Source organism: Anguilla anguilla, chromosome 15, assembly GCF_013347855.1.
Source record: "Anguilla anguilla isolate fAngAng1 chromosome 15, fAngAng1.pri, whole genome shotgun sequence".
NCBI classification, from domain to species: Eukaryota; Metazoa; Chordata; class Actinopteri; order Anguilliformes; family Anguillidae; genus Anguilla; species Anguilla anguilla.
The window spans coordinates 1451925-1465174 of record NC_049215.1 but is presented as its reverse complement, the minus strand read 5'-3'; the positions used below and the strand labels follow the sequence as shown (position 1 = coordinate 1465174).

The 13250-nt window shown below is 40.9% G+C and overlaps 1 protein-coding gene across 1 annotated transcript in view; it reads right to left on the bottom strand.

The window, feature by feature from the left end:
• LOC118214346 (NACHT, LRR and PYD domains-containing protein 3-like) overlaps window positions 1–13250 on the bottom strand; it is a 211193-nt gene that overhangs the window by 63137 nt on the left and 134806 nt on the right. The window contains exon 12 of the mRNA XM_035394247.1: window positions 8481–8492. Within this exon, the coding sequence (XP_035250138.1) occupies window positions 8481–8492 (12 nt within the window). The remainder of the gene's footprint in view (window positions 1–8480; window positions 8493–13250) is intronic.

Sequence of the window (13250 nt, the reverse complement as noted above, 5' to 3'; positions counted from 1 at the left end):
CACCTAAGCTTTATCCTCCTGAGACCCAGGGGAAAAAGGTTCAAAATTACATTTATGCTATATTTGTTGTGTTATAATATATATAGTAATAAAAATGGATAAAAATACAAACTAAATAAAATAAAAAAACAATAAAAACAATCTGTTATGAATAATGCTATATAAGTGCAGTTTTACTTATTATGACAACAATTTTAAAAAATACACAGTACATTTTTTACTCCGGAAAGACCACCAGGTCCAAGAGCATGTAATCTCACATCCAAATTTGAGACATTTAAAGACTATTATGTATTATAGACACAGAGACAATTAAGCTATCATGAAGGCTTGAAGATACAACTAGAAACATCACGTCCTCCACAGAGGACAAACATGGATGTCTGTCTCAGAAGGATGAGAGAAAATTATTATATGAATACATACAACAATAACCTTTTATTTCAATTACCTGAAGTTTCAAGTGACTTGAAAGAACTGAGGAAATATTGGGTAGCATTGCTTTGGAATACATCTTATTTCATTTTGGTGAGGCAAGATAGCCTATATTGTTTGTAGTACTGTAACTTGGCGTCATTTTGATATCAATGCTTTTAATGGCAGGCCTGGACTGGTCTTGTATGTGTGAGTAACTTGGCATTTTTGTACATTGAAAACGTGTTTTTTATGAGATAGACATTACATTACAGGCATTTCGCAAACTCTCCTATCCAGAGCGACTTACACAACTTATTTTTTGTCGCATATTTTTTTACATTACATCCATACAGCTGGATACATACTGAAGTAATGCAGGTTAGGTACCTTGCTCAAGGGTACTACGGCAGTGTCCTACCTGGGACTCGAATCTATGACCTATAGGTTACAAGGCCAGCTCCTTACCTATTAGAATGGGCAAGATGTGTGATCTAAGCGACTATGACTGTGCCAGATGGATGGTGCCAGATGTGGTGGTTCCAGCATCACAGAAACAGCTGCCCTCCTGGGATTTTCATGCAGTACAGTCTCTAGAGTTTACAGAGAATGGTGTGATAAACAAAAAACATTGTTAATGAGAGATCACAGGAGAATGGGCAGACTAGTTCAAGCTAACAGAAAGGCCATAAATGAAATAACAGCTATGCTTGGCCAAAGAGCTCTAATGTCATCTCTCAGGAACACAGTAGATGAGACAAAGGAGGCAATTTAGATTCTTGAAACTGTCGATTACTCCCAGTAAAACCATTTTTTCTGAAGCCAGTCCAAATAGCCTTTTGGCATGGAGGTAGCATCTAATTTTGGAGCATCTAATGAAGCAATTAATAGAAACTTGGTGACCCCCCGATGCAACCAAGTTCTGTAATTCTCCAACTGTGGCCACTGGATTGGTCTTTGCTCCCTGAACCATCTACCTCACTGTGCATTGAATAAGATCACTAGTGCCATTAGAATTAAAAGATGAAATTTTCATTCAGTGCAAACAGCTGCAGTTTATTTGTAATAACATGTTTACTCAACTTGATGAATACATCAACATAATTATGAATAATGATTTGTCAAAAAAGGCCTTTAAAATACAGCCAGTTATAATAAAATCTAATAATCAAGCACAAAATATCATCAGCAGACATGGTATCAGTGACCTGTAACCAAAAGAATACATACTGGCCTGTAACTGTATGATGGTACATGGTGTATCTGTGGCTATTATTGGATGTTACAGTGGACAGAGTTACACGTGTGAAATCAGATCTCATTATCAGATTCAATGAGAGAGAATGCAAGGAGAAGCCATTTATGATTCAGTGGCCCTTAAATCTTTGTGATATGGAGGTATGAGGACTATTCAGTGTAAAAGACACACATTTACAGTGCACAGTGTAAAACATGCATACCCCTATACAGACAATTGGAGGTATGCATTTATGGACCACTTTATTTGTCAAAGATCTCTTGTATTCTGAATCTGATCACAGAATTCTAATTTCAATGACGAATATTGTGGTCACTGAGACAATGTACTCCAGATGAAGAAAGAACTATTATTTCTGCCTACAGATTTTAAAAAGCCAACACTGAATTTTACACAACATAGAAGGTCCCTTAAGAATTAGAAACATCAGTGTCCCTGTTCTTGCTGAAACCATGCAACCATTTATGATGTCAGCAACAATGACAATTTGATGACACTCGTAAAGCAACAGTAATGCACTAAAAGCTAATCTTCATGCTGATGCCTGTGACGCTCTGACCAGAGAAAGCTCCTGTAATCCATCTAGTGACAAGCTGTTTCAAGGCTAGCTCTCAGAACATTACTGCTTCATACATTTGCTATGCTTTTTCTGTTATCGGCCATTGTCACAGCCCAAACATTGGATTCTGGGTCAAGCGAGGAAGTGCCCATCAGTCCAAAACTCAGTAATTTCCACAACTACATAAGTGTTCTTATGTTATAGTAATTGCAGCAGATATGGCTGTAAACTAAAATGTTTTGCAAATAATCCAGACAATGTTTGATCTATCAGAAAAACAGTTTTCATGTCTGTATGTGTACACATAGTGAATCACTGCCCATTCTTTCACTGCTCTGCCTCAGTTCCTGTAGATTCAGTGGGAAACCTGCAGTGATGAATGCACTTCAGACTGTGTTCTGCAGTGTACAGCTGCTTGGAGGCTTAAGGTAGTGAGGGGAAGTGTATGTTTCTGTATTTCTGTATGCACTCCTGGCCCCTTCTGCCTAGGCCTGTGGCCTTGTCCCAGAATCCACATTCCCAGTTACCGTGGCGATGAGGGAGAAGAGCGATGGAGAGTTACGGGTAAGATGGGATGCAGCTCAGGGCCGTCTCGAGTGCACTCCTGAGAGGATCCGAGAAGCTCTGGCACCCACCATGGGGATATACCGCCCCCGTCCCAGGCACTATACTGTGCTGTTGTGTGCTGAGAGGCCTAATTAGTGATGTAAAATGCGTGTGTGTCCACAAACAGAGCCTCCATGCTTGTGAGATGTGACCATATGAGGTGTGATGCTTAGAAACTACTATCAAGACTGAGACAACTTAGTGAGTCTTTGGAGAATGCCACTGCTTTCTGTGTAGTGGGTATTTCCCTGGTGCATATTGCACTAAAGTCTGTTACAGTGGGAAAATGTCATCTGGCCTGATGATTTCCTGTCTACCTCATGTACCTGCTTTCAGTGGTTCCTATCAATGCAATGATTATTTGGCATTCTGTATGGTAGTTAGCATTTCTTGAGGATGCTGACACTGCCGTTGTACCCCTGAGCAAGGTACTTAACTTGCATTGCTTCAGTATATATCCAGCTGTATAAATGGATGCAATGTAAAATGCTATGTAAAAGCTGTGTAAGTCGCTCTGGATAAGAGCGTCTGCTAAATGCCTGTAATGTAATGTAAAGTTGTAATTTTATTGAAAGTGGGCTTGGGGCTGCTGGATGGCTCATTCGGTTAAGGCACCATGCTGAGGTGCATGGATGAGCCTCATGGCCTCGGGTCGAATCCGGACCGTGCCAGTGCTGACTGTGGCCAGTAGCTCCACAGGGCGACGCACGATTGGTGCCTGTGTTGCCCAGGGTACGGGAGGGTTCAGTCAGACAGGGATCTGTGATTTATCGCTCTCTAGCGACCCCCCTTGGGTGCTCGTATGACTGCATGTCAGAGCCGCTTATGACAGGTGATCCTCCTGCATGAAAAACAGCTTTTCTGTTCTATTCCATTACAAAATATATATGCGCACAAGCTGAAATGTGGTAAATGTTTTCTCATACAAGCACAGTAAAATAAGTTATTAATGTGTAGGCTTGTTATCATTCCAAAGGTGATTTCTTTTGATTAAGCAATGCATCAAGATTAAACATAAGGTCATGTCATGGTTCTGGCTCCATCACATGGGTGTTTGATGTAATTACAAGATTGAAACATTTCTCAGACAAGCTCGCTCCTGTTAATAAAAGTACTAGTGTATGACATTAGCAAACTTCTGAGAATTCCTCTGCAAGCTGTGGCATGTGTACCTCTCTGGTGCTCCTTGTAATAACACTTGTAACTGTGGGAAACTGTTCTCTGACCTGGTATTGTCCTGTTTACCTACTGTTGTCACGGTAGTGGAAGGTGGGACGCAATTGCAGACCAAGGGGATCTAAAAGTTAACCCCGAGGGGTAACCACAAAAACTGCCAAGCGATTGAAAGGGACAGGGGACACACCAAATAATAAAGAGCGCTAAATAATTGCTCCCTCTACTCACTGCATCTTCTGTCAGTGGACTCAGAAAACTAAAAAACGAAACACCGCCGCAGCGTAGCTACCCAGAAAGTAAAACTCCACTTGGAAAACAAAGTGGAGTAACTTACAAAAGAAAATGACACTCGCAGCCTGGCGTGTCGGAAAAGGAAAACTAAAGAGACGAGGGCAAAATTCACTAAGAGTGAATTAGCTCGGAGAAGAAACTAAATGGTGGTCAAATCTCACAGATAGGATTGATGCGGTAACTTCTGCGGATTCTTACACCCCTACACACCTAGAGCATGACAAAACTAAATGGTGGTCAAATCTCGCAGATAGGATCGATGTGGTAACTTCTGCAGATTCTTACACCCCTGCACACCAAGAGCATGACAAACAGTGAGTCTGCGCTGAACCCCAGAAACCAGTTGCTAGATATAGGACTCCCACACCTGACCCTCATCAGGGACAATTAACTCAGAGCCAATGCATGTGAGGTGCCACCAACTCACCATAGGACACACACACATGCCTCTCATCAGAGACAATTAACCCACAGAAAACAGTGAGTGAGAGGTGCCACCACCTCACATCTGCTTTAAATATGTTCCTGTCAATGTATTCAAAAAAACATCCTGCCAAACCAGACATTTCAACTGCAACAGTGAGATTTAAACCGACCTGCCTGTGCCTCAAAGCCAATTGTTCAGCATTGCAGGAGATATGGCTGTAAACTGCTGTTTCATAAATGATCCAGATAATGTTTTAACAATCAAGAACAATTTATGTATTGATGGGATTATATATAGTCTATCAGTGCTTTTTCATTGATTGATGTTACACTGTAATCACATACTTCTAAAAGATAGTACTGTTCAATCATGTTAAAAAGCCAGCATGATCACTCTGACCTCACGTGCAATAGATTTTTTGTAGAGAACAGTGCTGCCATTTATACTCAAGGATTCCAAAAACAAGATGGACCCACTGCATTTTGCACACAAGGTGAGGCACAGCATTGATGATTCTCTACATTTTTTTCCCATTGTAATTTACTTTCAGTTCAGTGAACTCTTGAGAACCTGTCAACTTCTGCCTTGAAACTCAACCTCCAGAGTTCAATCACTTGCAGTAGTATCACAAGGCCACCAGGTGGCAGAATACATCTGCTTTGTGTTTACAGTTTTCCAACAAACTCAGAGATTTGATAGTTATCAAAAAATATTCTGATACTTTTGGCCATTTCCAGCTCCTGCCATGGTACATAATTGTTTCATTAAATTCAATTTATCTTGATGATGGAGGTGCAATTTCAAAGAAATTCACTGGTCGATGCACTGAAGAAGCTCATTGTTGTTGTAAACAGAGCACACACACAGCACACTGATGCACTCAGCCTCAGAGTACATTAACACACAGCCTGCCAGGCCCCAGCCACACACACACACACACACACACATAACATACACACAAACACACGCACACACACACACACACACACGCAACATATACACATACGCGCACACACACGCAACATACACACACACACACACACGCACGCACACACACACACACATACACACACACACACACACAGAACACTGATGCACTCAGCCTCAGAGTACATTAACACACAGCCTGCCAGGCCCCAGCCACACACACACACACGTAACATACACACAGACACATACACGCACACACACACACATACGCACACACATACACACCATGTTCACCTGATCACATGGATAGTTGGTGTGATACAGTGGTTTGTGTCTTTGGAGGCCCTACTAAACTGAAGGCTTTTCTTTCTGGGGAGGCTACGCTCCTTCGGTGTGCATAGCAGGATGCTGGCCATGTTCTACCAGATCATTTCTACATGATGAAACCAAAATGTCTGTATAAACTGGCAGAAACTAATAAAAAATCTTTTTTATAGATTCCCCAACCTGATGCACATATTCTAGCAGTCCCATGACAACCACAGGCAGTGGGAATAACCAGGGAGGAACAGGGGACACCACCTCGCCAGCCCAACCTCCCTCCCTACCAGACCCTATGCTGTCATAAAATACTATCAAACTCCGTCTGCTTCTCACATACATTCCCCCACTCGCTCAGAACAGCTCGTCAGCGATTCAGTCTGTCCTCCCCCAATTTGCCGAGCTGTGGGCCATGGGGAACATCGCTTTCATTACCTCTGCCTTCGCTTTCCCTGCAAGACAATCTCCATCCACCAAAACTGGAATTTGAGTAGCCTTAGACACCCCTGTCATTTTCCCAATCATACCCCACACCTCCCCAGCCTGTGTGCCCTGGCCTATCCGAGAGCAGTACTGCCTCCAGCACTTCCTGTTTGCTACCTCGATGACTCTCCTGGCCACTGCTCTTGCCCTCTGATACTCCAGCACACAGTCTGGATGAAGGTTCCTGTGCAGGACCCGGAGTGCATGGCTGCGTGCTCAAACAGTCTTAGAACATTCCGGTGACCACCACGGCACCACCTTCCTCATCCTTCCCCCTTCAGTCCGAGGGACAGTAGCTGACAAGGCAGCTAACAGAACTTCAGATGATGCAGTTACTGAATCATCTATATCACCCCCCCCACCTGGATCTGTGCTGCTCCAGTTTCACAGACCTGACTGAACACCTCTCAGTCTCCTTTTTCCCAGCACCATCTACCCAGGGACACCCACTCCTCCCTAGATGCTTCTGCCCCTATTTTACACAGTATTGGATAACTGTCTGTCCCTACAGCTGAATCCTCCCAGACCTCCATTCACACCCACCAGCCATAGAGCTGCACACTAAAGCCGCGTTTCCACCAAAAGTACCCGGAACTTTTTAGGAACTACTTTTCAAGGAACTAAAAGGTTCCTTCAGCCCATTGTTGTCTGCGTTTCCACGGTCTAAAGTCCCGCGAAGATTAGGCAAATTAGCCCACTGACGTATGAAAAAGCGACGTTGTCGTCGGTCCATCTGTCCTATGATTTCTTCTGTAACCCCATACTACCACCGAAGTAGCCTACATTATTTTCTAATAACCGGGACAGCCTGGAGGGGTTTATTCCACTTATATACAACGGGTTACCAACAATGGCTATATATGGTCACTTTTGTATTTATAGATTTTTATCGATTTAATCACCTGGAATTGAAATATTCTTCTGCAGCCGTTTGGGCATATTTTACCGTTGTCAAGAAAAACTGTCGTTGGTAGTTGAACTTGGACCGTTGTTATGCAACAAATAGAATATAACAGGCCAATAGTCAGATTGTAACTGTTTTATATATCCTCTCAAACACATTCATTATGTTTTTATGCGAACATTCACTTTCATGTCTTGACATCCGAGACGACAGAATGCATTCACATTTCCAATATAACTGGCAACAACAGCAGAAAACATGCGCACGTTGTAAACAATTTGCTGTTTGATTACTTTCTCATCGTCAATTCTATATAGGCTAATAGCAAAATGACAAGAATAGAACGAAAACTCGGACTTGCGTGAAAATTTAAATTAGCAGCGGTACAGCCACCGTTTGCTGTCCTTCAAAGTTACTGCTAGCTGAGCAGCGAAGTGTGCCCTCCAGATGCGAACCACGCACCATAAATTAGTCCATAGTCTTCCTGGTCTTTTCGTGGAATTGAAGAATGGCAGAGTAAAATTACGGCAGTCTGAAAAAGCTAAAGGGACGATTACTAGAATTAACCTGTTATTTTACCCTGACAAAAAGTGCGGAAGGTGATTCCAGTTTGCTTTTACTGTATCACCAATGTGAATTACGCATAACTACCGCATACCTCACATAACTGTATCAAACGTTTTGAGTCAATTACAACGGGCTAACAAAGAAAATCCGGAAGCAAACATTCAGCAACCAAACGAATCCGTTTGAATGTTTTGGTACGTAATATGCTGTCCCAGCACGAATGCTTAGCATTTTATAAAACGAATACTAAATCAAGAAAAGAACAGAAGAGCACACGTTATAATTCCAAGACGTTGGCAGGCTATAACCAAAACTAGGCTACTGCGCCACATAACATACAAGTTTGATTTGAGAAGTTATTATGAAAATAAATCGGTTTGCGGCTGCAGATTTTTAAACATGGCGGTTGAAATAAAACACTGCAAGTAGTCGACCAATCAATAATTTTCAGTGCTTGCGCCCCACCCCAAAGGTTCCGGTACTTTTGGAAAGTACTACCCCCTGAGCAGGAACTTTTCTGGGGGTAAAATAAAGCCCCTGGAACTAAATTTAGATCCTGGTTCCTGCGGGCGAAACGCACTGAGTTCCTCAAAAGGTTCCTAGTTCCGGGGTAAAGTTCCTGCGGTGGAAACGCGGCTTAAGGTACTGTAAGGTCCAACACTGATGACGTCCCCAAAATAACATTAGGCTGTGTATCCCCGCCCATCATTCAGGCAAACCAATACCAGGCTATCCATTAATTTCTCCATACCAAGCACCATTTCTGTTAGTCAACTCGCTACCCCAAAGTGTATTATAGTGTATTATTAGCCCTAAGCAGGAGTATTCTTTCAAGGTAATGAAGGGACAGGTCCAAACTCTGGTTATAAATATTCACCACTACAGCATTCCCCTGTACCCAACCACACCTCCACCACCACTCATTCACTCTCAGCGCTTACAACCACCTCTCTAAATGATAACCCATCATTCACAAAGGTGCAGCACCCTCCCCCCTGACCAACTTGTCTGCCCCTCCGCACTGATCTATATCCTGATAGGACAAACGGCAGGTGTGCAGTTAGCCAAGTTTCTTCAATGCAAAGAAGGTCAGACAACTCGGGCAACTCTTGAGCAAATTTTTAAAACCCCTGCCCATTGGCCACCGAACACAAGTGGAGATGTTTAAAAAACACCAGTCGTAAACTAAAATGTCAATCACCACTTTGAGATGCATGTGCCATCGCTGGAGTCAACAACCCTGTCAAGTCCTCCAGTGTCACTCCAGTTCTCCCTAAATGCACACCCACAACAGTCACAGTGATTTTTTGTGATTTGTATCAGTTTGGGCAGAACAGTTAATTACATTAGCCAGAAAATCTGTCTGTACCAGGCTGTCTGTCTGGGGCACCTGTGTGTACAGGCCTGTGTGTTCTCTTCACTGATCTCCCATCCTGCCTTATTTTTAAAAAAAAATGAATTATATATAATGAGTTAGCTTGGCAACATGTCAAAAATACTGGGGAGAAAACTTGTAGGGGACTGAGTTTTTATGTGCATTGAAAGGGTACTCCTCTGTTTTTAATTATTTTTCTGTTATCATTTAAAAGTTACTCTTAAGAATTCTTGGAGTTGACAGCTAACATACCAGAATAGTTACAGTATAGCCTGTATCAGACACTCTGTATCAGCAGTGATTGGAAAAACTATGGTTCTGGTGACGACGCTGTCACAAAGACGCTTTACAATGGCTTTACCAGGCCTGAACCCCCCAAAAAAGTTTGTGCTGACTGTAATTGCAGCGGCAAAATTTGCTTTCAACTCAAGAGATGTTGATATTATTCAAGGTTAGTTCATCTATTTTCACGGTTTCATTACATTACAGGCATTTAGCAGACTAACACAATTTTTACATTGTATCCATTTATACAGCTGGATATATACTGAAGCAATTCAGGTTAAGTACCTTGCTCAAGGGTACAACGGCAGTGTCCTACCCAGGAATAGAACCGGTGAACTTTCGGTTACAAGCCCAGTTCCTTACCCTCTACGCTACACTGCCGCCACAGTTAAATGAATATCCGTACGTCAACCCTGAAGAATATTCAAATATCAAATTGTGTAAGAATGCACATCTGAAGCTAGATTCCTCCTGAGATTTCTTTTTTCTGGCCACCGCTTGAGTATTTTTTCTTCCCATCTGGAAGTTTATCTTTACCTCATTGCTTGTTTTGGGGGGTTCATGCCTTGATATTGCCAAATTTTCCTTGTTACTCTTTAAAACATAAATATCATGAATGCGGGAGAGTGAGTAACTGGATGTGCATCGTAATAACAGAAATACTGTAATGTGTGAATAGCAGGATGTGTATTATAATAACACAAATACGGTAGTATGTGAATATCAACGTGTGTATTATAATAACACAAATACTGTAGTGTGTGAATAGCAGGGTGTGTATCATATTAACAGTTTTACCTCAATATCCTACTGTGCTTAAGCTAAACCTGCTGTGTTAGCCAAATAGCATTAACACAAAATCTGTAACAGTAACATGCCACATACTGTACAGTCTGCCCACATTTTACATTTCTCCATTCACATGCACAAATCCAAACTGCTTGATTATAGAGAAAACTAAATTCTGACTTCCCTTTCCACAAAGTGAAGACTGTCCACACAAGGCTCATCATGTGCATAACAAATCTGTTATTCTATCCATAAATCTCTATTCTAGAGATATAGGCTTCCATAGGCCTATTATTGCCATGTGAGAAAATCCAGTTGTTCCCAACGTGTCTTAATTATTTTCTGAAGAATAAATTCATTAATAAATATGAAACTAGTTGGAAAAGAAAAACTTCTGACAAAAACATGGACTGAATTTAATATGTGCATTTTTTAATAAATAGATATATCAATTAAATTAATAAAAAGATTTACTGAAATAAAATACACAGATGTTAGTGCTGAATCGTCACTGTGTGTTTGCTCGCGTTACTTTTATTTATTTACCTGATTTCAGTGAAAAATCAATGTCTGTTAGACAGGCTACTGTTTGACAAAAAGTTCAGAATGTCTTTCAATGTTACGGTTGCAGGTGTCAAAATGTAGCCAACTCTTTTAATCAAATTACTAGGTCTGTGGCTACCATCATATCTCACAAGGTAATATTATCATAAACTATTTACAAAATATAATAAAAAAAACATTTTATACATAAACTTTTTAAAAATTATTTTTAAATTACTTTTGGTCCACAATGAAATATAAAAAAAAGAAGAAGCCAATTGCACCCAGACCGCCATTTTGTTGTCAGTTTTCTGTTTTGCTGAATTAGGCGTGTTAATGCGATTATACTGGAAGATTGCCATTCCTCCCCACACCTCTTCACCTTTAGTTTATGTTCTCTCCATCCCACTCCACAACAGGCTGCTTACTCCGTTATTTTTTCAGTTTTATTCCTTCTTTTACTCCGTCTTCTTTCTCGTCCGTCTTTAAAATGGTGTTTGAGTTTGACTCCTCCCAGATTCATACTTTTGGACTTTGGACCATCTCACCCTTTCAGTATGTCTTGCCCATTCACTTCCTCATGATCAGTTATGGCCCTTACGTAATATGCTAAAGTTTGTGGTGAATAATGTCTGTTAATACTAAAGTTATTTATTAGCTCCAGTTCTTAACTGACTGGTTTTGTTCATAAGTTTTGGTGTAAGGTTTGCTATTATGATGTCTGTACGTTGGTTATGTGACATTTCCAGTCATTGACTGTTTGATTTCTTTTTTAGACAGCCTGGAAGGTTATTTGTCATTTTCATGCTTGTCATCCTGGAGGCCAGGATCAAGGAATTGCGGCACTCTATATACACACTATAGTAAAATTATGTGATGAAGTTTATGCCATTATTTCAACAATGCATCATACTTAACAATGTTCAACTGCAGAAAAAATGGCTAAACATTTAAAGGGACAAATTTTAAATGCTTAAGCAATGACAACAGAATAGCCTATGAGAGAGTGAGCTGAATAGCCTATGACAAAGCGAGCTGAATAGCCTATGACAGTGAGCTGAATAGCCCATGACAGAGTGAGCTGAATAGCCTATAAAGGAGTGAGCTGAATAGCCCATGATAGAGTGAGCTGAATAGCCTATGATAGAGTGAGCTGAATAGCCTATGACAAAGTGAACTGTCCCCCTATCAAATCAAAAGAAAGACAGCTTATGTGAAGGGGCTACTAGAGCTTACCTGTTAAATTTAGTTCTTTAGCTGAACGTCCGTCCTGTGGAAACTGTCTCTGCTATTGTTCCTGCAAGTATCAAAATGTGTCAGTTGCTCTGTGCCGTCAGTGGAAAAACAGGTAACATTTGAATGTGCAGCCTTCTTCTCTATGGAGAATTATAAAACTGTAACACTAATGCTGCATTGATTGTGTAGCTCTGTATTACCAGTTTGACCTCAGTATCCTACTGTGCTTTAACTAAACCTGCTGTGTTAGCCAAATAGCATTAACACAACAACTGTAACAGTAACATGCCATGTTCTGTACATTCTTCCACATTTTACATTTCTACATTCTGCACAAATCCAAACTGCTTGATTATAGAGAAAACTAAATTCTGACATCCCTTTCCACAAAGTGAAGACTGTCCCCACAAGGCTCATCATGTCCAACTGAACTGTTTTTTTCTATGTTATTCAGTGTAAAATCAGTGTCTGTTAGACAAAACTACTACTGTTTGAAAAAAGTTTGGAATGTTATTCAATGTTACAGTTGCAGATGTCAAATCTGAAGTAACACATAATTATTTAAAATTATTTTTTAATTACTTTTGGTCCCAAATGAAAAATCGGAAAAAAAAGAAGCCTATTGCACCAAAATCGCCATTTTATTGTCAGTTTCCTGTTTTGCTGAATTAGGCGTGTTAATGCAATTATGCTAGAAGATTCCCGTTGCTTCCCACACCTCTTCACCTTTAGTTTATGTTCTCTCCATCCCACTCCATAACAGGCTACTTACTCAGTTTTTTCAGTTTTATTCCTTCTTTTACTCCCTCTTCTTTCTCGTCTGTCTTTAAAATGGTGTTCGAGTTTGAAACACTTTGGACTTTGGACCATCTCATACTTTCAGTATGCCTTGCCCATTCACTTCCTCATGATAAGTTACAGCCCTTATTGGGATGGCAGGTATCCCATCCCGCCAAGTTACGCCTTGGCTGGGCATGCCCCATACCTATACAGCACCGAGAGTTTGGCACTTTTCAGGGTTCCCCACAGAAATAACCACAACAGCCACAGACACTCAGCCCTTAAAAACATTAAATTTCGTACATT